Below are 26172 nucleotides of genomic sequence, written 5' to 3' on the forward strand. Positions count from 1 at the left end.
CTGTGGTTCTCCCCTCTTGCGCATCTGCCTCGTTAGCCCCCTCCATCACCCCCTTGTCCTCCAGGAGGTGTCCAACCACCCTCACCTGCAGACCTGCCGCCCCCACTGGCTGCCGCCTCATGCCGTGTGCCATTCCCTGCCACATTTCTCTCCTCAACAGCCCGTGACAAGAGTCAGACGTGTGACCTTTTCACAACAGCGCACGCAGGAGTCTGCTCCCAAACCCGCGGTCTCTGACTTGCCCTCCGCACCCCCACCTTCCCCCCTGGATTTCACCAGGTCTGTGCTCTCACAGCCCCACAGGTAAGTGCTGCAGTTTCTACACCAAGGACACCCATGTGCAGCAACATTTCTTGGGTTTTGCACTTTTTTTTTAATCTCATGCCAGCAAAAAATGTGCTTTTAGACACGAGATCCAAGGTCCAACTACTGACACAGAGGAGTCGCTGCGATCAAATGCAGAGACTTCTGCCCGTGCTCACCGTGCGAGTTTGTTTTATTTTCTTCTAAAACCAGGAATCAGAGCACTCAGTGTTTCTCTGCAGAACTGTAAATTGAAACTAAAGGGTAGATTGAAAAGGAGCCACTTGTATCGTATAACCAGTGACCTTCCCAAAGAACTTTAATGCCTGAAACATCTTAAAATTTGTTTTGAATCAATTCAATATCACCTCAGCACAAGCCAATCTCTAGATCTGAAAAAGGCTGCAGGAGGAACAAGCTTGTCTAAGCCAGACTGGCAGTGTGCAGGTGGGATTTTGATTACAGGAGAGTAGATACCACTTCTCCTTAATGGGATTGATGAAAAGCTTCAAATGTACTATCCTTTACATGGGGTCACTTTTATTGGGGGGGGTGCAACTTTTATTTTTCCTCACAGGGGCAGGTTCATCACTTCTGCTGATGCTGATGGAAACCACACGTTCCCGCTGGCAACAGGGCCACGGAAAGTTACACAAATCCTTTTACCCTCAAGTCAAGTTGGAAATGGCTTAGTCCGGAATAATAAAGTGCATCTATCAGACAGTGCCCTGGTCTAAAGAGGATCTTGCAGTACATTGGAGAGATTACTCTGCTGAAGAGGCGCGTGGTGATTTAGGGTGAGTCATTTATCCTTTGCGTTGCAGGTTTTTTACCTGTAAAAGCAGGAAAAAAACCCCTTTTTCCTGACTCTGATTTCTCCATACTCTTAGCAACAGGAGTCAGCTCTTGCAAGCAATTTGAATCACACCTAGTGCAGATCTGGGTCTTTCCAGCATCCCCACCCTCCAAGAGCAAGCAGGACCTGCACTCTTTGGTGTTTTACAGCACGGACTAGTGCACAGGTACAATTTCTCAGGCCTGACACCACTGTTGTGCAGCGCCCTGAATGGAAGCTCTGCCAGTCATGCTGATGCCCAGATTGAGTTTCCAGCCCAGAGCCAGCAACAGGGCTTTCCACAGGCCTGTACCACGCAGAGGAAAAATGCCATGATGTACATGAGCCCTAAATTTGCTTCCAGGAGTTTGTGGGCCCCTAAAGCAAAGCATTGGAGAGAGAGCAAAAAGCGCAGGGCAGTGCACTTGTTCTCCCATCCCTGGATGCTGCTGGTATCAGCTGTGAATATTCTGCTCCTGTTCTGCAGGGGAGATATTCCCATTCCGATACTTGGATCAGCTCACAGCTGCTTCCTTTCTGAGGGTGTAAATTATATCTCTGGTAGGCTAAGGAGGAGCTGATGCTTTGCAGCTGAGTCCAGTGGCTTGTCAAAGAAATCGCAAAAAAAGAAAAAAGGAGGGACGGAAAAATGAGAAGTGTTGGAATCAGGAGTCCTGCTGGCCTGGGAGCGAGCAGCAGCTGGTGCTGGGCAGCACTGACACCCGCAAAATGAGCTGATGAGGTGGGGTCACCAGGGCTGTTGCAGGGGGACACTGCCCTGTGTGCCAGACCTCACTTACCCCAGTCCCTGGGGAGCCAGCACCGTCTGCAAACTCGCGTGATGACATTGCCCGTGGCAATGAAATGGCTGTGCTGAGAGCCTTGAGCTGCAATCTGAAGCAAACACACCTTCACTTTGGTGCTGACAAGGTTTTGGTTTGTGTTTGTCAGCAAAAGCATCGTGTAAAACCAGCCCAGGAGTCCGGATGCGCTCTCCTGCCCTTGGCTCATGCTCTGTGGGCCAGCAGTGCCTGAAAGCCTGAGCTGGACTCCCAGCCCAAGGCCCTCTGAGTTCCTTTGGCTGTGACAAGAATTTGAAAGTCTGAAACTGGTTCTTACTGGTACCAGGTGGGCAACTCTGCTCCGTGAGGAATTAATGGCTGTACTGGCTGAGCGCCTGGAGTGACCGATCCCTGGTGTCAGCTACCGGTCAGCAAGAGGAGCGTCCCTGGAAGCCCAGCTGAGACCCAGCTCCTGTGATTTCCCCTGCAAAGAAAACGTCCTTTTATCCATTTTGCTTTCAGCAAACTGAAGCTGGTTTCCTTCCTCTACCAGGGAACATTAGGAGAGCTTTGATTTCTGACCTTGCCCGTGCCAGGATGATTTGTTCTTCCCTTGCATTGCCTGACAGGTTCCTCTTTATGATTCTGCTTCTGCCCCAGGCTGCATTCTCCCCTCAGGCACCTGCGAGGTGATGGATTAGGAATCACTGCTGACTAAACAGATCAGTGCGAACCTTCCCTTTCCTTGTCCTCACCCGATACCCGGCTTGCTCTTGCTCTCACAAGCGGGCGTCCTCCATCTGCAGTCAGGCCTGAACTCCGTGTGATGGATCGTCCCTCCAGGCAGCTCAGCAACGTTCTCCATTAGCAGCCAGAGCCCTGCCAGTGGGAGCACCGTCAAAACTGAGCGTGTGGTACCTGGGGCTCCCCTACCAATAGACTCCACAAGAAGTGGGCAGGCGTGCCCTGGAGATGATGCTCTCACCATGGATGATGGCAGGCGGTGCAGATGGGAGGGGGGAATTTGATTAATAAAAGAAGCAATTCTTACTCCCCCGCTCTCCTCTCATTACTGGTATTTGAAAGCTGGATTCACATTTCTTCTGAGCTCTGGTGCTGTGTACAGATGTGAAGCTGTGTCTCTCGGGAGTGCTTCCACCAGCAGAATTCAGATTTGGAGGAAATGGGCTGGCGACACCCAGCAGACAATAATCCATTGCAAAGTATCCTCTGCAGATGTGCTTCCTCTTCATCAGCACTTACTGTTATCAGTAAGATTCCTTCCCTTGTGCCCCATGCTAAAAAAGGACTGATGTTTTAGCTTTTTTGTCTTTTTCCAGAGGATGAAATAAATGAGTGCAGGGGAAGCAAGCAGAAGTATCCGCTCTGGGTGGGACTGACTCCCATGCAGAGAAGATGAATGAATCTGAGTGACACTGAAGCCGAGCCACCAGCTTTGCTGGGCAACATCTGTACATCAGTGCAGTCCTTGGGCTTTCACTGTGACGTGCCCTGTGCTTTCACCTCCTGAATCAAAGCATAAAACATTTTTTTCCTTCAGAAACTTCTGCTGGGTTCAGTGCTCCCCTGAAGGCTACAGCAGCCTTGTGGACCATTCCTTTTTAGCAAGGGAAGCCCGTGTCAGGTTTCTAACATTTTGGCTGTGTGGCCCTTTCACCACACAGCTGTGTTTGATCAGTGGGCTGAGTCCCCCAGACAGAACCTCTCTCTGTCCCACCAGAGGGCAGCACCAGGGCATCTGCACCTGAGCTCAGTTTGGTTCTGAGTGGCCGACCCACCCAGTAGGGCTCAGCCCATTTGAGGTGACCTTGTACAGCTGGGATCTGAGGCTTTGTTGTCAGCCCTGCCCGTCACTGAGGTGTGTGACTGATTTGCCTCTCAGTCCTTCACACGTGAGGAGGGGACGCTGCAGTGTAAAGTGTTTTGGGGTCTACGCAGAGCTGGTGCTGCCTGCAGCTGTGGAGCAATGGCCAAAGCTGTGAACGGATGTGGGGGATTGAAGATAATCTGCACTTCAGGGGTCCTGCAGTGTAAGACCTTGAATTTAGCAGAAACTCCTGGTGCTGGTCTCAGGTGTCCCGTGGGGCCTGTGCGAGACCTTTCCTCCGGATGTTTCCTCCAGATTGCCGGGGTGTGGAAGGCAAGGGCCCGCTGAGCACCGTGGAGCTCCTCGGGAAACCAGCACCTTCCCGTGGAAAACGAGGTAGGAAAACCTTTGAGGAGCATTTCAAGTGAGGAGGATTATTGTATTAATATTTTTTAAGTGAGAGGAACATGAAACTTTGGGGAAGAAAAAAACAACAACCCAAAGAACCTCCAAACCAAAACCAGTTGGCTGTTTCAACACGTGGAAGTGATATCATTTGTTTCTTTTTGACCTAATTTATGAACCTTGATTTTTTTTTAAAGCTTTTTACAGCAAACCCCATATTTCTGTGCTGATGTTGTGACACGTGGCCTTGCTGCACGTGGTCTCACATTTACTGTGGTTTTGTCTGCAAAAAGTCTGTTTTCCACTTCCAAAATCCTAAACAAAGCATAATGATACATTTGTTTGAATCCAGAGTCATTTTCTGATGGTTCTTTTGGGAAAGTTTTTACTTTGTTTTGCAGTAGACTTCAAATATCTTCAGGGAAAAACAGTAGCAAAACCTCATTTTTAATAGGGAGATCTGTTATCTAAGTAATTCAAGGAAGAAACAGGTCCAGTGTGCTTTTATTTCACTGCATCTAATTTAATGTATTAAACCTTCTGAGCAATGGCTTTCATTTGAATAACCCTTTTTCTTAATTGATTCAAGGAGGGTTAGTGGAAAAAAGATTCTGTTTTGAGGGACCAACTGCAGGAAAAGGTTTTCTCTTTGAGCAGAACGAAAATGAGAATTTGAATGCTTTCTCCCACCCTGGGAGTTCTGGAAAAGCTTTAAAAAACAAAACGAGAGCTAAGAGCAAAGAGTTGTTTCTGTTTGAAATGCTCTGCTTTGTTCCTCCTGAAACAATCCCGAGGTTCAGGTTGCCCAGTGCACTGGCCAGTCCTCGTGGTTACGAAACACTGTTGGAAGCTCCACAAACCTGGGGAAGCCACAGGGGTGTCCCGAGAATCTGGAGCCATCTGAGAGGTCCTGCGGGGGAGTAAAGGGACGTTCTTGCAGCAGCTCAGAGAGGCCGGACACCCTGGGAGTGCTGGTCTGTGTCAGTCCCTTGGGTTCCACAGTCCTTAGAATTGTTTTGGTTGGAAAAGCCCCTCAAGATCACAGAGTCCAGCTGTTCCCCACCCCTGCTCCATGTCCTGAGAACCTCATGTCCATCTGTCCAGCCCTCCAGGGATGGTGACTCCAGCACTGCCCTGGGCAGCCTGTTCCAATGCCCCACAGCCCTTTGGGGGAGAAATTGTTCCTAAATCCAACCTCAACCTCCCCTGGGCAACTTGAGGCCGTTTCCTCTGCTCCTGGCGCTTGTTCCTGGGGAGCAGAGCCCGACCCCCCTGGCTCCAAGCTCCTTTCAGGCAGTTCAGAGATCAGAAGGTCTCCCCTCAGCTCCTGTTCTCCAGCTGAACCCCCAGCTCCCTCAGCCGCTCCCATCGCACTTGTGCTCTTGCTGGGGAGACTTTGGGCTTTAAACACCCCCAGGCTTTTGGTCCATCACCTGAGCCTTTTGCAGGGCTTTTCCTCCAATGCAGTCAGCTGGGAGCTGCTCTGGGCCACTTCTCATGTCACACAGGCCACATCTGTCTGGGCCCCTGCTTGAAGTGCTGAGAGCACGGAAGGCAGGGAAGCTGGATTTTCTTTCCCAGTCTTTGTCCTCCTCTAAGTTGCTTCACTCCTCTCCTCATCCAGCGTAGCCTAAGGCACTTAAGCAGATATTTCTACCCAAGTCCAAGCAGCTGATCCCTGGCAAGTTGAGCTCAAGCCTCAGCACCATGTAATCCGTCCAGCTGAGCCGGACTCAGCCGGGTGACCTGGAGGTGAATGAGTCCGCAGCCATCCCAAGGAGCTCTCTTCAGCATCTGTGTTTTCCTGCTTCTCGTGCTGCTCTGGACAAAACAAAAACAAAAACAACAAATGAGCCGAGCTGCTGGAGTTTGCAATCTCCATAGATGTCAGAGGAAGAGACGGCCACGGAATAAAGATATCCTGTTCAGAGGAAATAAATAAGATGTTGATTGGCAAGCTAAATCCTCCACAGTGTCGCTGCCCGTATGACTGGAATCCCAAATGAGCCAAGCTGCAACATGTTTTATGCTGTTTCCGCACTCCAAATGCATTTTTCAATCTATTTCCCTAAGCCTGCAGGACTGCTGCCTCCAATTCCACTTCCCATTTCTCCACCTGGGCAGAACCACTAAATACAAGCTCTCCTTAGCGGCAGCACCTTTCATTTCATTTCTCAGATTTCTAAGCACATTGGAAGGGTTAGCATGTGTTAACAGAGCCATTGTCATCAGATAATGGCCTGCTATTAGAGCATCTTTTTTTCTCTTTTTTCCTTTTGATGGCTGTGGGCCATTTTCCTGTGATGGGAGAAATGATGTCTTGCAGTTCCTGGACATATTATGGGCTCAGCCCTGTCACACAGCCCAATCAGTTCTCTGATCTCTCTTTAGAGAGAGAAAGAACAAAGATGTTTTCCTGGGACATAGTGGGCGAGAATGACAAAACCAGGCCAGCCAAGAGGAAATAGCTGATCCCAGGCTGAATGAACCCTGAGCCTAAATATCACCAAGGCATTGCAGAGTGCAGGTGGGAAGGTCTGCCAAGGAGTCATGCTCTGCCTTTAAATGAAAACCTGTCTGCAAGGGGAATGGAGCTGCTGTCCTCCTTTGCACAGCCTGGAGAAATGGAGAGCTCCAGCCTACGCAGATAAATGTTGAGGTCAAAGCCTAAGGATTTATCAACTCTGGTTACCATCTCCACTTGCCTCTCCTTAAGGAAATAGAGCAGCTTAAATGACCTGGAAACATTAAGTCGAAGATAATCAGCCAGGTAAAATAAGAGGAGATGCGAAAAAAGAGCGTGAGCAGCCGGGGACAGCTTAGAAGAACAGCCCAGCATTGCCATCCCTGTCTGGGAACCAGCCCGCCATGGGCAATAATGTCCTGACTGTCCCCAGAGTACAAGATCAGGGATGGGGTGGCCCCGATGGTGTGTCCAGCAAGACATCCAGCCCCTCTCCATGGGGTCTTGCTTGTACTCTGCAGTAAGGGATGCAGAAAGGGAGATGAGGGGAGCTCGCAGATCACCCTCAGGGTTAATCAATGCTCCCAGCATAACAAGTGAGTTGGAAACCATCATTATGGCCAGTTCTGGCTCAGTGCAGCATCGTTTCGGGAGGAACCAGCACCTTTTCCTTCCTGTTCCCTCCAGTGACAGGGATGAGCAGCTGCACAGGGGAAGAGTCCCGTTGCAGTGGGGACGCAGGGGGCAAAGAGGGTGCATTGAACTGGGGCCAAGGAATAAGCACGACCTCAGTGCTTATCACACCTCCCTGGAGCCCCACGGTATCACCAGTGCCGCCGATTCCGTTCAGTGCCGCACGCCCTGCAGAGCCGCTTATTTATTTACTTTTTTTTTTTGATGCAAAGGTTAAACAAATCAACCATTACTGATTCAGTGCAAATGACAGAAGGCTAAGTGGTGTTATCTTTAATTACTGTCAGTGTCAGGGAGAACAAGCGGGTGGTGGTGCGGGGGTGTGGGTCTGGTTTTCGGGGGTTTGGCAGGTTGTCATTTGTATTCAGATGGGGACATCTAGTGACCGCGGAGACATGCTGCAAGGCTCGAGCATCTCGGCGCTGTGAGGGAGATGGAAAGCTTGGTCTGCAGCCCCGGCCCTCTTGGAAAGCAAATTTTGCATTGGTGATGCTGGTCCAGCCCGCCACCTTCACCTGCTGCTGCAATGGGGCATCCTCCCGAGGATGCTCCTGGGCGCACAGGGATGTACTCGGTGACGGGGATGTCCCTGCGCGCAGACAGGCTGACAGTCTCATCCAGGCCAGGAAGCTGTATGCGTTTTAAAGCGAGGATCCTTTCACACTCACATCTATCACCCTAATTCCCACTTTTTTTCCAGACAGGCCCCTGAGACATGAAAACCCCGTCTTTCCATCACTGCCTTCTCTCCGTGAGTTTTCTCACTTTGTTCAGTTATTACTAAAAGGAAACAACCTCTGGGTTTGAGAAGTTTCCATTGCTGTCCTACATGCTAAAAAGATCACACTTCAGTTCCAAATATACTTGGACTATTGTATCTCTCTTATATTTTTGTCTACCTTAAATTTTCTTCTCCCCTTACACCTGCTGCTACCAAGATCTCCTACAGATATATTTGAAATTAATCCTTTATTTCCCAGAGTAGCCCTTGCTATCAGCTCTAGTGGTAGCGCCAGTGATTACTTCCTTCCTGTTAGCTGGCGAGGCACCGTGTGTCTGAGGACGTTGCCCATGGCTTTATGGTGCTGCCTGCTCTGCCTCACCAGGGTTCCCTAGGGCAGCAGTGTGATCAAAGACCAGAGCACCACCTGAGGACCGAGAACTGCTCAGGATGTATTGTTATCTCTAGTCTAATCTATGCAGTATATGATAGTGGGAATAAGCCACACAACAGTAAAATACCACAACAATTGTCAAACTCACAAACCAGTTCCTGCCATGCTTGGCAGTTAAAAAATAATTAAATCCAAATGACTATCTGAAGTATAAAGCCACTTACAATTTATTGCCGGAGCTCTGATCCTTAGTGAGTTCATCATTAAAGGTGCTATGCAGGGTGCTGTTGTCTGCCTTGTTGAAGCCTCTTCCCAAGTTGAACATAAAATGACAAATAATGATTTGCACAACATAAATTTACTAGTACCTTAAACTGTTTGTTCATTGAATTACTGCAGAGGACTGGGAGGAAACTCGCTGCTTTTCACAAAGAGCAGTGGATTCATACGGAGTGAGACAGGTTTCACTGCTTGATGTTGCTTGGAGAAAAATAATAATAATAACTGGTCTGCTACCTACCCATTCATTAGCAGCAATTACACTATACTAGTGTTACAAATTGCTATTGAGAGATGTTACCAAGCTAGAAGCCCTCGGTTTAATTGAAAACACTTTTATTTGATTACTAATGGTCCTGTGTTATTATATCAATGACCTGCATGAGAAAATTGCATCCCCAGAGGGATCTTGTTGGCAAAATCGCTCTGCTCAAGGCAAAGCGTCCCCGCTTCGGGAGGCTTCGCTCAGCGCCCAAGGGGAGGAAAACTGGTCGAGGAGATTTCCATACCTGAAGGACAGCATTACGTAAATCATTTTGCCAAAAGACCTAAAGGAACCCGGGACTTGGTGGCAACATGGAGAGAAGGACCAGCCATTTGTAGGACATGGCAGCAAAGAGAGAGAAAAGAAGTTCCATGTCTGCAGAAGGATCATTTTATAACCTGCAGCAAGGAGGATTTCGCCATAAGCACATCCCTCCACATTTTGAGACATGTAAGTGGTTTTTTTAGTTGTGTGCAGCATCTTTTGTTTCCAAGATAAGCATGTAATTAGCTGAAATAAAATGCAAAGAGAGGCTCATTGAGTAGGTTTCCATCTTGCTGCCGTTGGCGATCCATTAATGAAGTCTAATTACAATGTCAAAAGCCTACGTTCTAGCCCAGTGACTAATTGACTTTGGAGATGGGAGAACTCTTTTGTTGTTTTAAGCCAGGAGAAGCAGAAGGGAGGAAAAATAATTGTTAATTAGTTTAGTTCTGCTTTATCTGTAACACAAAACAAAATATCAGTTACAGAAGCAATTCTGTGCCTGATAATATATCTTGACCCTCGCGCTATTGCAGAGCGCTGGCAAAGCATTCTTTCTGTTTACACCTGCAGTTTATGGCTCGATCCTGTTTTGTGTTCCTTGAGGAGGATTTTGCCACGTGAGGTAGAGCTGGTGACGCAGAGGGTCGGCTTGGACCCAGGTTCTCAGTGGGTGAGGAGGACCATCTTCTCATTGAGAAGGTAGTTGTGTGAGTCTGAAGGAGTTGTTATGATCTGTAAAGAGAAACAGGCTCAGGTGCTGCTTTGTCTTACTGCAAGATGCACATCGGATGATGATCCTGACAAGCATGACCTGTGGTGGCTATTTCTGCTGAGAAAAGAATGACAGGCTCAAGCTTAGAGGTCTAGATTTTACATGTGTAAAATTAGACACCAGAAATCTTATCCCTCAAAGTTCAGGAGTTGGTAGGGGTTACGCTGGGATCTGGAGATTTGACTGAGAGGATGAGGTTCTGCTATCAGGAACTGTCTGTAGTCCACAAGCTAATGCTTGGAGATGTGTTGACTCATTCCTACAAGACCAAGACTGTGCTAATTCATTTTTCGCTATAGAAGAAGCTTTTTGTTTTGAGAAGGGTCTCAGTTTCTCTGTGGAACTCTTCCATTGAAATAAAAGGTCGTGACATGAGATGGAGGGTTTCCTACCCACTAAAAAGACTGTGAAGAGGTGGTGTTGTCAGGCAACTACCCCAAAGCTTACACAAATAAATAAATTAAATTCCCCTTTTAAAATTTTCAGCACACTTTTAATATTCACCCGAAACACATCTGCTATGGTGACATTTCTGAATAGGCCAAGTTATTCTGAAAAGCTTTTCACATAGTCTCAAGTATAAATATTTTGATACAAAAAAACCTGACAATAAGAAGCCCCTGCAGACTGGAGCCCCTGTGCTCCCGTCCAAGGGTGCGCGTGGTGCCGCGATGGACGCGGCCTCGGCTCCAGCTCCAGCTGTGGGGCCAGGCAGCGTGGGGCGCTCCCAGCCCGCCTCGTGCTTTGTCTTGCCGGTGCTGGGAATCCAGCAACAGCAGAAGAGTCCTGAAGGTGCTGAGATGAGCTTTCTGGCTTTGAAGGTGCTTCGAGGTGTGGGATGAGGAAGGAGCCGGTGAGCCCTGGTCATGGTGGTGATGGAGGCACCGCTTCCATCTGTGGCAGCTCCAGCAGCAGTTCCATGTATTTGAGGTTCTAAAGATGTTTTGTGGGTTGGGTTGAGGACGTGGAGAGCTGAGGAGCAGGAGCACATCTCCCGGGGCTGGTGGTCACAGCCTCGCGCTGTACGGAGCACGGCTGCCGGCTCGTTGCACGTTGTCAGGACTTACCCAGAGCGGGTCTAGCTCAGGCGCTGTTCACCGAGACGTTGTGAGAGCGTTCACTGGCTAGGAAAGCTGAGCTTTTCCCTTTTTATACTGTACAGCAGCTATAGATAAACCCAGCTAGCAGCAGCATCCTATCCTATGTCGCCTGCACTGCACGCTCAAGAGATCATTACTATATTTCACCTACTTACTGACAAATGCGTCATGCTTACAATAATAAGCTATCGGCTGCTTTGACGTTTTACACTCAGCATCTGAGTTGATTTTAAGTCACTGTGACTTTTAAATTAAATTATCTCGTGCATAGAAACAAAAGATGCAGAAGAATACAGTGAGGATTCACAGAACTCATAATCAAGTACTTATTAACATATATATATTAAGCTTTAAATCAAAAACAAATATTTCAGGTTTTTTTTAATATATGCACTCTATACGATGCAACAAACATTAGCATAGTCTCAGTCACACACAGTGCTCTGCCCATTATACAATGTCTGCTCTACTGTTATACTTCTTCCCTTTTAAACAAATGCAGGTAGACTAGACTCAATAAAAATGCAAGCTGGCCATAGCACTGTGACCGAGCCGCCCTCTGTTACCAGTGAAGGAGTTCTAGTTTGGTTACGGTAGCGAGGGAAATCATTTTGTTTTCGGGTCTTAGATGATCTTGTTCTCCAGGGCTTCGATCCTTTTTGCCACAGCTTCCAGTGAGCAAGAGTTAAGGGTGAAAAACAGCATGTAAATGATTTGTGGCTCAAGCTCCCCCCGGCTTGCAGAGCAGATGGTGGATGGAGCCACCTCGCTGGGAGCGGGTAGCACAGGAAGGTTCTCATCGTCTGCTCTGGCATTTCCACAACTGCTCAGGTTTCAGAACTTTTATCGAAGGTAGAAAATATTAATGCACACATACTCACAGTCATCTATACATTTACTGTTAAAGGAAGAGGAAAAGTTGTGGGAATGATTGGAGTGTGTTTTGAGTGGCTGACAGGGAATTCCTGACCCTGAGCAGCACGGGCAGCATGAAGAGCGGAGCACAGAGCTTTTCCTGGAGTTATAAAGTGTATCGCAGTTTTCTGCTCTTCTCACTAATTGGTTTTCATGATGTGCCTGGGAGCAGCAACCCACTGGGTGAGAACTACTGATTTACTCTGACCTTTTGCATAACAGAAGTCATGGATTTTAATCAATTTGAGTTAAAGAGTAGAAAATAAACTGTGCAACTAACATAGATAAAGCTTTTAAAGTTCTGTTCTCCCTTATTCTCAGTAATGAAAAGTCTCCCTAACCCTGTGTGAGCCACCCCAAGGTTTCACTAATTTCTCTCCCCATGCAAAGTTTGAATCTCGCTCACACCTCAGTGCAATATGGCAGGACCCAGCACGGCAGGATGCGACCCTGCAAACTCAGCTCAGGTGGGATCCGGCTCCCCGGAGGTATCTACAGCGCGCAATTCCATGGAAGTTGTCTCCTTTCCCAGCTTCCTGAGCACCTACCCAACCTCCTTCCCCACAAGTGGACTTTCCCCAATGTCCCCTCCAGAACGCACAACCCAACCCACTGAGCTCTGAACAAAGACATCTCAAGGATATGTTTCTGCTGCAGTGAATTTATGAGGTCTTCTACTTTTGTCTGGAAGTTCACGATAGATTTACATTCACATGGATCTTCCTCTGTGGATCAGAGCATCAGGAAAACGAGTTAAGTGGCACACAAAAAGAGGATTAAATCAAAATCACTGAGACAAGTGAAACAAAGCAATTCTTATTTTCTTCAGGCGCGTTGGAAAGGGCCAATATTTCACTGGAGGCATATGATTCCTTCAAAACGAAAATCTAAAATAACTGTGGTGACTTTTTTTAATATATAGATATAATTTTTAGACTCGTGTTATTTACAGGAAAAGGAAGGGAGAGAATGGAGGGGGAAGAGAGAAGGAGAAGAGAGTTTGTGAGAGGGGGAGATAGATGAGGAGTAGGGGTGGTTGTGGTTCAGGAAACCACCCAGAAGGTTGATGTCTCCTGATCCTTCCAAGTACCCCAGAGAGCTGTTCACAACATCCATTTAGAAGACGCATTTTTGTCCTCCTGCTTCCACCCTTTGGATTCTGTGACTAAATCCCCCCTTCTCCCCAGTCCCCCGCTCTCACCGATGCAGATTTTCATCTGCAGCTTCTTCCCGATCTTGCTGATGGTCCTGAAGTCAGCCGTGTAGAAGTAGTGCTCTGCTACCGGTTCTGAAGCGATTTCCCTCAGCTCATCCTCGACTGCGTTGCCGACACCCACAGCAAACATCCTAAAACCTGCGAGCAACAGGAGCCTGTCAGCTGGACAAGCGTGGAGCACCCTGCAGCTCTGGTACCGACCCCTGTCTGTTTGTACATCCTTGCTCACCTTCTCAACCCATGGTCTCTGCATAGCAGACGTTACCTGGGAAATCAGCCCCTTTACCCACTGCTGTTACAGATTTATTTCAACCAGGTCAGCCGGGGTTCCAAAATACTTTTTTCAGGGAAAGTCTTACTAGAATTATCCAGACAATTACAACCATCAGCACAAGAAGAATGTTTTGGAGATACAAGAAAGGACAGATGATCATAACACCGTGACAGGACCATGCATCCAACTAATAGTGAAGCGATAATACAGCAAAAGGAAACAGTGGAAGTTTTCAAAAGAACCTGCATTCATCAGCCGATGGAGTGGCGAAGTCCCCTGTGCAATGGACATCTGTGGTTCAGCAAAATTGTAGCTGAATCTCTTTCTAAAATTACAACTCATAGTCTGTCAAGGGCAGCCCGCACTGTGCGCTAAGAACACGTCCAGGTTCTGTGCTTCTCTGCCAAGAGATTGATCAGCCTCTGCCTTAAACCTGTTTCCATTGAACTGAACTGCAGTTTTCGCATTGACTTGAGTGGTGGTGCTAGTTAAGACCTGTTTCAAAGTATTTGTTTCTGCTTGTCTGTGTTCAGACATGGTAGCGCTTTCCCCTCCTCCCTTCCTGCCTCATCTGTCTTTCTACCTCTGGATGTGTCCATTAAATTTTTAATTTTTTTTTCCAAAGTTCAACTCAAGGAACATGTTTGGAGTTACAACACCTTGTTATTTATCCCAGTGAAATAACTTATGAGCAGACATTGGAGACTTCTCTGGTGGGACAAGAGAGGAGGAAGAAACGAGGTGTAAATTATTGTTATCGCAGAGTAATAAATTCTATGGATACGTCTTATAAAGACCTTTTGTTTCATAAGAGCAGAATATCCACATAACATGTCAGCTTGCTTTGTAAACATCAGCTTTTCAGGAGCTTGTACCTGACCTTTGTTACTATGGGCTAGCCCTTGGTCCCATCTAGTGGTCGAGACTGAAGTTAAAAGGAAGTAAAGAATTTAGCAATTCATGAGCAATTCACATGGGCTGCATCCATTTAACAGAGGTGGCAGGAGACTGGGGACTTGTTCAGCGGGTCAGCAAAGGGGCAGATCTCAAGATGTTTATACTTCACGATGTTTAGATGTATAAATTTATCAATATGTAGCCACTGTGCGCTTTTAATATTCCAGTAGAAGCTGAAGAAAGTTTCTTATTAGTGTGTCTGGGTATGTCTGGGATTTGGACAGGGAGTCCACAGTAACTCCCTTAATCTGTGTTTCTGCTTTGTTTGTTGTTTTATTTCTTCTTTTCCTCTTCCAGGCCTTAAGGCCAACACAGACAAGCCCCACTTTTGACCCTACAACTCCTGTTTTCCTCCGAGGGGCTCTCTGTTGGTCGTCTTTGCCTCCCCGTGAGAGCCACTGATGTTGACCTGCCTTCCATTACCAACAGCAGACAAATCCTCAGCTTCTCCCTGCGGTTCCCTTCACATTCATGTGAATCATGCTAGAACACTCTGCATCCCATACCAAACATGTGAAACTCCATCCCGCCCAGCAGAGAGATCTCCAGCAGACTCAGATCAAAGACTTGGAGGGGCTGTGGGAACAAAAAACAGCTGCAGGCTAACAAATATTCATCTGGACCCCAGCCAGAGTTGCTCCAAGTTCTCTGTGAGTGTGCAGGGATAGCCAGGCAACATCTCAACAAAGCTACTCTATGAGAAGCTGTTTCTATGCTGGGTAAGAGACATCTCTGGTAAAAGAGTCATACCTAGGTTGACAGTAGATGTAGTACCTGGTCCAAGGGAGAAACAAGCCACTGAGAATTCAGAAGACCTACCTAAGTCTTTGGCTTTCTTCGCGGCGTCAGTGATGTAATCTTGTGACCGTCCATCAGTGAAGACAATGCCCACCTTGGGCACCCCAGGCCTAGCTCCATTGATAACAGCAAAGGAATTGTCAATGAGGTACTTCAGAGCCTGGCCTGTCATGGTTCCTTTCTCCATGTAGGCCATCTTCTTGACTGCTGCTTTGATGTCCTTCTTGTTCTTGAACTGCCCCAGTGGAAACTCTTGTCTGACAGAACTGGAGTACTGAACCAGGCCAACCTGGGCCTGTTTCTCTGACACCTCTAGGGAGTCCACTATTTGGTTAATGAATTTCTTCACCAGCTCAAAGTTCTCGGGCCGCACACTCTTGGAGCCATCGATCAGGAAAACAAGATCCAGGGCAGATCCTGACCCACCGCTGCAGGCTGAAGCAAAATACGAGAAGAAGGTGAAAGGAGACAGCAACTGAGACCTCAGTTAATCGTATAGGAAAATATAACCCTAATTTCATTTTATTGCTAATGAAATAGCTTCAATCAATCCTCAACAACACTTCACACTGATGTTTTCAAAATATTTCGTGGTTATAAATGCATGGTTTCCTTTTCTGAGCGGGACACATCCACCCTTTCTCAGTGCTATCCCCACCACACCACTGCAGATCACAGCTCGACTCAGTGCAAATGAGAATCATTACACACCGCTGCAGGTCTTGCCATCGTTGTTCAGCGTGAAACCCTCTTTGCAAGCACACTTGTACGCTCCCGGGGTGCTGATGCAGATCTGCTCGCAGTCGTGGTCTCCAGTGGCACACAGGTCCGACACCACTGTAAGTGAAGGAGCAGATTAAAACCAGAGACCGTGTCAAGGCCTCTCAACCCAGAGCCTTCTGGGCTCATCCACAAACATATTTGTCCCATAAACTCAATAACTCAAGCCACACTGCAGCAAGACAAAGTCATTACTCTTGGATAGTGACTGAAATAGAAGAGGCAAGGAGAAATTTTCACAAGTCTCCAGACTCCAAGGCACAGTCAGGACTAGAAATAGTCTCCGTAAGTAGGGCAAAACCCATCTGTCTGTTGAGCATATCACAATATACTTCACTCTCCAAAGCTACTGCTTGAGACTGGGTTTCCAACCTACCATCTGGGCTGGCCAATACCCATCTTTTCCAGCCATGTAGTACAATTATGATTAGTGAGCTCAGCCCCATGTACAGTCATCTTTTCTGGATGGGATTCATGTGCAAACGTACTTGGAATACACTTCAGTGCTACCCTCGCACGTGCAGCTTTCAGAATCGCAATCTACAATAATTTCTGCCTGCTGATCTTAACCCGGGTCTGACTCCTGAGATGCTGAGCAAACAGAAGCTAAATTGCAGCAGCCTGAGCCAGCAGCGCTCGGTGGCTGACAGCACTGTCACAGCAACAGCAATGATGATGGAAAACAAACTCAAAAGCAAACAGATCCGGCCGAAGCGATTCATTTACAAACACCAGGGAAGTGTGTGGAGAAAACTGAGCATTTCTGGTTCTGTTGCAATGATGGGAGGTGGCACAAAGTCTTTCAAACTGATTATTTCAAGTTGTGTTCTGCTCTGCATGTGTTTTGTACTTCTGCTGGCCTTCCCAATTCACGTCTGCATATTGTGCCAGCACTGCTAGATATGTAGCTCGTATAATTAGGAATATTACTAACCGTGCAGATGGCTGTAACATTGGCTCTCAGGTTGAGTTCTCTGAAGTCTACTGGGGTCTCCCTTTCCCCATGTGTTTGTTGAGTGTCATGGGGAGCAGCTTGGCCAGTGCTGCACGGGTCTTCCTGCCGTGAGAACCCACAAACCGTGCCTGCACTAGCAGGTGGTGGTTGGGTATGTCTCCAAGGGCGGTTTTGTGCAGCTGCTCGCGTAGCGCAGTAACAGCCCACTTGGCGGTTAATCTGGTGCTATCCTCTGTTAGCAATACTGATCCTTAGCACAGCGCTTCCCTCCGATGCGTCTCTGAGGGTTTTTACCACGGGGAGAACTTTGTCATGTGCATGTTATGAATTTGAAAAGCAAGGCACAGAAAGGATTTTTTTCTCTTTATCTCTCTTAATGACACCAACGCCAGGACTTCAAAACACGTTTTGAGGTCTCTCCATCTCTGGCTGACTCCTGATGCCAGGGCAGACAGCACAAGCTGCTACAAATATTCATGGCCTGGATTCCACCTCCTCAAATTTTGTCTCTATCCCCCCTTTAGTATGAAGTATTTATTCCCCTCTTTCATGAGCTTTAGGTGCAGTGACACCTGATTGTAATACATGACTCACTTTAAATTCAAAATTTTCCTCCTTCCTACAGAGGAAGAAATTTTCCTTGACAAAAGCTGCTCAGCCCCATCATTTTCAACCTGAAAGCTGAAGCATGAAATTTTACACCTCTTGAAGAAATTGGTCTCGGGGAGTTTTACGGGTCCGTGTATGTACGTGTTTGCAGTCCTTGCCATAGGCACCGTGGTGTGTCACACCTTTTAAGAAGTGTTGCCACACGTCTGTTCTTTGACGGGATGGGCGTGCGAAGCCCCTAGGCCTCTCTTGCTGACACATAAAATGGGTATTTATAGACCACCTCCTACTGTCTTTTGGGTAGATTTGAAAGCAATAAAGCTTTCCCACTCCATTCACCACTTCGTGTAGGAGTGGGTATGCGTTTGTAGGGTAGTCAGGCTCTTTTTATATACTGCATAGAAAGGCATTAGGTACTGCACCAGCCAGGAGAGTTTCCTGCCTCACAAGGCTTGCGAAAACAACAGCAGAGTCAGGCAGAGGCAGTTCAGCCTCCAGCGGAGAAATGAGACCATGTCTTGCTCAACTGGGAATTCAGAAGACAATACTGGTGGGGCAAATTACAAGACAGATTCTCAGAACTGCCCAGATAGGCTTAAACACAAGGAGACTGATTTTAGCTGTATAAAAATTCTGTTTTCCCTGTACTGTTTCAATGACTCGGGGAGCACGTGGGTCATGTTTGCAAACTCTTCTGTGCCAATGAAGTCTGGAGACTTTTCAACCGAAACCTGAAATTCTCTAGATAAAACCTGAAATTCTTGAAAGGCAACTTCAAAGAGCATCTCTCTTCCACTCTGCTGTGTGCTCCTGCAGACCAGGTCCTTGGAGCAAGGAAGCAGATGGATGAAGGACGATCACACATACAACTTCCACCTGCAGCTCGTGGCTGGGAACCGGGGGCTGTGGCGAGGACTTACCGCAGAAAGCTTCTTGGAACTTGTGGGTCAGCTTCTCTATGACGCTGTAGCTCTCCACGTAGTCCACGTGCTCGTCCAGGGGCTGGCTGGCCATTTGCCGCAGCGTGTGCATATCCACCCGGCCAACCCCGATGGCAAAGATCTCGATGCCGGCCGCTCTGGCCCTGGCTGACACATCCTGCACTCCGTCCTGGGGACGTCCGTCGGTCACAACGATCGCCACCTGCGTAGAGAAGGGCAGAGATGAGGTGTGTGCTTGAATGGGCGTTAATATCACTATTGCTAGTGGAACAGCCTGGATTAGTATAGAAGGCTTCGTATTTTCTAAAATTAAAGAAAAAGAACTGCCACCCCTTCCTCTCTCTCTTCCCATTCTTCCTGAGATCACACAGGACATTCTTTTAGGTGAGGTTTGTTTCTTTCTGAGCTGGAAAGGTTAAACTGCCAGGGACCTGACTGATTTAATTAAGGGACAACTGGTGCATCTCACCCCTCAGGGAAAACAAAGTAAAGGTTGTGTTCTTCATATGCAAACTAATGCTCAAACCAAACTATCTTCATGACACTAGGGACAACTCTGACTCAGTGTGAGACTTTGAAAATCTCAGGAAATGTCATGGAAACATCATAACATGAACACTGTTCCCCATTTTATAGATGGAGAAGCTGAAGCAGAGAGAGGGGAAGCTGTTCCTAAGGTGACGGTGTGTGTCCGTGCCTGCCGTGATTTCCGATTCCCTGCTCCACAATAAACAGCAGAGCTGAAATCCCAACCCTGCTAACACCAGCATTAAAATGACAACTGGCTTGAGTGGGAACTGAATTTCACCCTGGTTTAGATGGAGCCTGAACTAGTTGAAAGCCTCCAAGAGTCCTGCTCCTCTTGCTAGACTGTCCATTTTCCTCTTTATTTTTCTTCTGATGAGTGACCTTCTCACAAAACCTTCATTTTTGTTCTTTACCAATTCAACTCCTGCTGCTTTTCCTTACAACCGTTTTCTTGTGACACCGCTGTCAACAACAAAGCCACTGATGGGGATGAAATGCAGTATGGAGAAATATAATCGTCAGGAACAGGTGAGCTGTTAAACAGAAAAAACCTCATTGCAGGCAGATGCCCTTAGTAATACAGAAAGTAGAGAAATGTCAAAAGAAAAAGGCAGAAAGAAATCCACCTGGCAGCAACAGTGAGTTTGAATGAGTTTGATGTGGTCATTAAGGCATCATTTGCTATTCTCCTCTATGTCTTACATGCTCTCCAACTTTCTGAAGATAAAACCAGAAGCACCAGCTGCTCGGTTAGGACAGTGTGGTGGCTGTTTGACATCCTCAGGTGGAAAAAAAGCCGTCTCAGGTAAGGTCAGTGGTCGGGTTCCCTGCTCCATGTGCCCAGGGGGCCTTGGCCATGCAGATAAAGTGGATCCTTCCCCCTCTGCCCACCCTTCAGTGAGGGATAACGCTGCAATACTAAACCTGCTGCCCATCCAGAGCTTTCCTTCTGTGCAAAGGATGGGCGAACCTGGAAAAACATAGAGCTTTTCAACCTGGCGAAGGTCTGTGGGTTCAGACGTTTACCTGCGCTTCTTAAGGGCTACAAAAGGAAGGATTCAGCGGTGCAGAGGCCGCCGTGCAACCGTGCGTTCCGCCAGGAGAGAGAGCCCTCGGCTCAGCGCGCGGCAGCCTCGCCACTCGGCTCCCGCGTCCTGCAGCAGCTCCGGCACCGGGCTGCCAATTAGAGCTCATCAAGAGCCAGCCTGTCAGGAGACACGCTGTACTATCAAGCAGCTTCCGCGAGCAACACCACCCTACGAACAGGCTTCTGTCAGTAGCTGCGGATCTTCCTTGCAGCGTTTGTCACAGGATGGAGGTGTTGCATGTCCTCCTGCCATTTCTCTGTCTAAATATAGAGATTCTCCAAGTGTAATCAGTTCCTTTGGTTCTTCATGTCATCTTCACATAGGCCTGAGGCTCAGATACAATCTGGGATCCACATCTGGATCTGATGGGAAAGATCTTCATCATGCATCTGTGTGAAAATCTGCTCTAGAGCACTCAGAATTCATGATGCTTTCTGACCTGCTCTTGGAGAAAACAGAACTTTTGGGTACAAAGCGTCTGGATCAGAAATCGGGAATTAATCAGTGAACCCATGGCTAAAATGGACGTTAATGGTGAATCAGACCAAGCACCAACCAGCCAGGGAATGTGTCTGTGACCTCGGCCTGGACCAGGCACTTACAGAAAGAGTATAAAAATACATCAAGTATAAAGTAATCTTGCTATCATATGTAGTTATCTTGATAACTAGGAGATTCTGATTTTTCTTAGGATTCCCCCTCCAGCCTTTTGCCGTCCCTGTCAGGCTGATGCAGTGAGCTCCAGCGTGAAAAACCCATCCTTTAAACCCACCTCCAAATGATCTGCAGTCACAGCATCTCCGTGGTTCGCTGGGTTATGACCTGGTCTCGTTTAGAACGCGGAGAGCCCTGGTGTGTGCTGGCTCGGCAGAGGCAGGTTGGGGAGAGGGGATGCTGACCCCGCTCTGCAGCGCGGGCCGTGCTGGACCCGGCGGGGGCCATGGGACACGAATTGAGAAAAGGTGAAGGCTTCTGCTGTCTCCAATAGCTGAGCAGGGTCTCCCGTTTTGCCCTGAGAAAACTCACAAACTTTTGCTTTTCAAGGTCAAGCACCACATTTCATTTTCCTGTGAATGCCCAACTTCCTTGTGTTACTTCTGTCATATAGAAATCCCCCATGTTCTCGTGACACAATTTATTCTTGGTTAACTAAGACACCAGAGGATTCGCAGGCATCCCTGGGTACTCGCATTTCAGTGTTGCCGTGTGTAGGCAATCCAGCAGCTAACGAGGGAGCTGTGTCTCATTATGCAGTGTGTAACCTGAATGTTGTAGCAGCACTGAAAGGGGAATTGGGTCCAAAGTTGAATAAGCCCTTGATTTTCTCAGTAATTTGACAATCTAGTTGTTGTTCCTCTTAAAAGACAGATAAAAGTAATTGGGCACCCCTGTAGTTCTTGATAAAGGTATAAACAGACTTTTCCCTGAGCTGCTGCAGCAACAAATAGTGCTGTTCCCTGTCCTGGGGTGACATTTGCTGCACAGAGCACAGCAAGACCGAATGATCTTGTGATGCTTTGACCAGTGTCCCATGCGGTTGACAATGACAGCCCAGGTTTTTCACAAGGTCTTGCTGGATTTCTGCTGTGTGAAGGAGCGAGGACCGTGTCCAGTGATTCTGGAACCTTCACCGCACTCAAAGCAAAGACAAAATCATCATTCCTCCTTTTTGGATTTTTCCAACCACTTCATGATGAATCACATGAAAGAAGGGAGCATAGATTAAATGGATGATTTCCTTACCTTATTAAAGTTGGGAGACCTCACCCTGGCCCCTTCTGAGTCATTAAAAACCCGGCTAATTGCAAACTGGATGGCCAGGCCGGTCATGGTCCCAGTGGAGAGTGGCTCTATCTTCTGGACTGCTTGCAGGAGCCCCGCTTTGGTTTGGTGGGTCTTGAGGGAGAACTCGTTCTTGACAGCACTGGCATAATTGATCACACCCACCCGCGTGGAGTTGGGGCCCACGTCCAACCCCTCGATCACCCGCGACATGAAGACTTTGACTTTCTCAAACTCGTGTGGGCGCACACTTCGAGAGCTGTCGATGACGAACACCAGGTCAGTGGGTTTGGTTCTACACAGCGTGCCTGGAAATGACAAGGAGGGAGGAGAAAAGTAAAAGAAACGTGTACTAGGAGGGAGAGGATGGGATGGTCTTAGAGCAGCAGCTGGAGGTGGAGGACATGCAGGCTCCAGTCCTTTCTCTGCCTGGCTCAGCGGCCCAGTGACACCGCTTTAACCTGATAGTTCTAAATGTTCTTTTTCCTTTCGTAGGAAAGTGTCTGTAAGAAAAGCACAGTTCCCAGGTGACAACATGTACTGCTGAAGGAGCGGACGGGATACCAGCACTGCGCTTCAGGAGCAGGTTACCCACTTGTAACCCCAGGCTATTGCTAACGCCTACATGAAACTTAATGCACTTACAGCAGCGTGGAGGGAGAAATAGAGCTGAGAACCGAAGCTGGTGTGTGCACTTCTGCATCAAACAAGGTCTCAAAAGGAGCTATAGCGTTTGGACACTGATAAGCAATCCACATGGAGATTCATTAATGAGATTATATCTTCATCATGCATGACCAGAAGCAGGCATGAAACTCAGAGGTTCAGGTTCAGTTGTGAATCAAAATGCTCAGATTAACGAACCAGCATAACATGAACCACTCTTGTGTTTTCCCGCTAGTGACACTAATAATGAAATACTATAGCACAGCAAAGATGAGTGCTGCTTCATTTCTCTGAGCTGGAGAGGGAGAATACAATGGAGAAGTGCAGAGCCCCATAATTGATAGTTAATCTCTGCAACCCACAGTAAGACATGAATATCCACTGTAAAAAGTAAATGGTATAAACAGGAGGCATCAGCAATACAAAGAGCTGAGAGATTTGGGTTTTATTTCTCATTTGCATGCTGTTTTCCATCCTGATTTTCAGCTGTGGCAAAACATAAAAAGGACTGATATTTTTTATTATTTTCTAAATGAATCGTCCCATTTTCCCCACCAGATCTATAGCATTCTCTTATTTTATTTTTTTTCTATCATTTAGCCTGTCTCTGTAGGGGCATCAAGTGCTCTGCTAATATTTGATTTCTGCAGAGAGGGACGATATAGGTTGTATCATAAAGGAGATTTCTGTGGACAGATTTTTAAATGTGAGCTTTTGGGCCAACAAATCTGTTCCAAATGATGATATAAATAATATAGTTAGTCCTCAGTGTGAAATCTAAGAAAGCGATCAATTTTTCAGACAGATGAAAACAAATACCCTGTGATATATCCATAAATAAAATAACCAGGTTAGTTGTCTGAGAGACACTAAGGCTGAATTTGCTTCTGGCCCCAGGAAGGTCGCTGTGGAGCTGCTGGGGGGGCAGCAGGCAGCGCTTGCTCTGTCCGACGCGCTCGTTTTCCACTAACACGCAATAGGACCTTTTCCCATGGGGGTGACTATTGCTGTGCCACCAATAATTCAGTGCATAGGAAGGGAAACCACAGTTGGCTGTCCATTCACCCCTTTACCAGGGGTGGTTATGCCCCTTTAACAGGTGAGAAATGACGGTGTAGAGAAAGGCTCAGATTCTTGCAATCAGTTCCTCCAGAAATGACGTCCAGATTCCTCCTTGCCACTGTAGCTAAAGCGTCACCTGTTTCCAGTGACAAATCAAGAAACATTTTTTGTTGGTATTTTTTCCCTAGGAGCAGTTGGATCCAGTAGTGGTTTTTAAGTACATATATATATGTAAATATATTTGTTGCTGTTGCATGGAAGCTCTGTGATTTTGCCCTAAATAACATTTTTAACCTCTTTTTATGACAACGAAATATATTCCATAGAAACGAAGAGAAAAGATGCTCTATCAGATGGGAGCTTTGGGATTTCAGCCACAGGACAGGCCTTGGTGACTCCGGCAGGGGACACTCAGGGCTCTGAATGGCACCTTCACTCACTGTAGTTTATTTTAAAGTTGGATTAAACCAGAAATAAATTCCTCCTCTGTTTTTTAAAAATGTCTGCACTTGAAGTTATTCAGAAATAGCCGAACTTCATGCACTGATTTAGCAGAAAATCTCTCTTAGGGCATCTTTGGCATGTTCATTAAAAGAACAGGAAACCTGTCTCATAACTCAGAATTAAAAGGTGTTTATTTTAGAAGCAGCGATCACTCACGGTAGAGCTGAGCTGAACAAGGATCTGTTTGGTTTCCTGGCTTCAGTAGTGCTTAGCGGTTCTGCAGCAGCTGTAGCTCTCCAAACCGCTGAGGAGAAACCGGTCAGTATAGCAGAAAACTGCCCTTCACAGGCAGCAGCTCGGGCTGCAGTCACTGTCACACCTATTGTACAGCTGTCAGTCGGCCCAGGTATGTGAATTATGCATCATCATAAGGTCATTCAAGCGTTTCTAAAACCCATCAGTAATTTTTGCCTCAGTCACCTCTCTAGCATCATCCTGCCCCGGCACAGGAGAGATGCTTCCTCGCTACCCGGTACTTGCTGACACTAATTGCAGACAAAGGACTCTGCAACCTCAAGGAGCAGGCAGATCATCCCTTATCGGATCATCACCCCTTGGAAAGACAAACAGAACAGGATTTTGCTCAGGTAACTTAAAACCTAGGAAAGGCCCATCCTCAGCAGCCCGGCCAGAGGTTCCTGCTCTGTGAGGTTAACCAGAGCTCGGGGTGTCTGGCCAGCTCCTCCTGGAGCTCCCAGCAAAACCAATCCTCGGCAGAGCTGTGGGCAGCAGAAGGTGGAGGAGAAGAGCCCTTCTGCCCGGCCACCTCCTGCCAAGAGCAGCGAGCCCAGGCTGGTGCTGCACCGGGAGCTGGGGCTGACCTGATGCCACCTTTGCTGTACAGACCTCCCACTACTTCTCTAAAGCAAAGCAACAGGCAGATGTGAACACATCGCCAGGCTTCACTGCCTTGGGAAAACATTTGAGAAAGCTCCTTTGCTTCCCTGACTGATGTTGGGTATTTCTTTTTCCTTCGCCTCCTTTCCAGTCCAGAAGCAAGCTGGTGGCAAGGGGACAGAGGATGGACACCGCGCGTCCCAGCGCTGAGCTCCCCGCTTACCTCTGGGCTGCGGAGGTGCCCCCCAAACTCTGTAGCTCTGCAGGAGGAGCAGCAAAGAGAGCAGCAAGGCGGAGAAAATCCTGTCCATGGCTGCGGAGGAGCTGGAGCCGGGATGCAGAGTGGCAAGCGAGAGCCTTGGCCCTGAGGTATTAACCTGCCCTTGCTCGGGGAGGCATGGGGCCAGCCCCTGCCACGTGTTGGGGGGGCACTGAGGGGAGAGGGACGAGGAGAAAATATTGCATGAAGGTGGGGAGAGGGAGGATGTCCAGCCCTGCCGGCCCCCAGCCCCTCCACAATGGCCTCATTGCTCCACGAAGCTGTAAAGAGACCTGCGAGGGGTTGGTATGTGGGGAATCCAGGACCGTAACAGTGGGACCAGTGAAGCCAGCCCTGGGGAACTGGGCTTAACCTGCCAATCACCAGCTCCCGTCTACAAATCCTGGGCTTTGCCACATTAAGCAAACGGTCTGAGGTGTGTCAGGCTCGTGTCCTTCCTCTGGCAAAGCCCGGGGAGCGGGGGGGACACGGGAATAAGGTCACACAAATCACCTCTCAGTCCCGCGTTTGCCAAGCTCAGGGCTGGAAACCAGCCTGTGGGACTGGGGGGCTCTGCTGCTTTGGCTTAATTTGCAGGCAAATGCTCAGAGGAAGAGGAGAGCAAGGTCTGGGGGGAACGGGCTGAACTGTACAATGCAAGCCAAATTTCTCCCTGCAGGAAACAGTCACTTTTCCATGAGGCTGTGCCCCCGTGCAGGAGAGCAGGGACAGAAAGTACGAACTCGGTAGCCTAAACTAGATAAATAGACAAGAAACTCAGGATAGACAGACAGATTAGAAGCTTGATTTATTATTTACAGCATAGCGTTCAGGTCCATACACACGAGGGACATATAGCTCCTGCCACAAAAAGCCAATAATCTAAATCAACA

General features: G+C 47.8%; 1 protein-coding gene and 1 long non-coding RNA gene across 2 annotated transcripts; one reads left to right on the forward strand and one right to left on the reverse strand.

Annotated features, from left to right (window-relative positions):
- The first annotated feature begins 3782 nt into the window (after nucleotides 1–3782).
- On the forward strand, nucleotides 3783–8277 carry LOC135576404 (uncharacterized). The gene is made up of 3 exons (XR_010468098.1): nucleotides 3783–3971; nucleotides 4064–4144; nucleotides 8011–8277. It is a non-coding gene; the product is annotated as an uncharacterized LOC135576404 (long non-coding RNA).
- A 2202-nt stretch (nucleotides 8278–10479) lies between these two features.
- On the reverse strand, nucleotides 10480–25574 carry MATN1 (matrilin 1). The gene is made up of 8 exons (XM_005509672.3): nucleotides 25244–25574; nucleotides 21913–22259; nucleotides 18533–18755; nucleotides 15980–16105; nucleotides 15290–15703; nucleotides 13225–13377; nucleotides 12668–12748; nucleotides 10480–11782 (listed from the first exon to the last, which is right to left on the reverse strand). The coding sequence occupies exons 1-8, from the start codon at nucleotides 25329–25331 to the stop codon at nucleotides 11733–11735; spliced, it is 1482 nt and encodes a 493-aa protein (XP_005509729.1). The 5' UTR covers nucleotides 25332–25574; the 3' UTR covers nucleotides 10480–11732.
- Between the last annotated feature and the right edge of the window lie 598 nt (nucleotides 25575–26172).

This window comes from Columba livia, chromosome 26, assembly GCF_036013475.1.
Source record: "Columba livia isolate bColLiv1 breed racing homer chromosome 26, bColLiv1.pat.W.v2, whole genome shotgun sequence".
NCBI classification, from domain to species: Eukaryota; Metazoa; Chordata; class Aves; order Columbiformes; family Columbidae; genus Columba; species Columba livia.

Coding starts and splice junctions, on each gene's coding strand:
- MATN1 (XM_005509672.3), bottom strand. CDS start 25,331: ATGGACAGGATTTTCTCCGCCTTGCTGCTCTCTTTGCTGCTCCTCCTG. Junction 22,260..25,243: donor GGCACCTCCGCAGCCCAGAG/GTAAGCGGGGAG, acceptor TGTCATTTCCAG/GCACGCTGTGTAGAACCAAA. Junction 16,106..18,532: donor GTTCCAAGAAGCTTTCTGCG/GTAAGTCCTCGC, acceptor CTTCACTTACAG/TGGTGTCGGACCTGTGTGCC.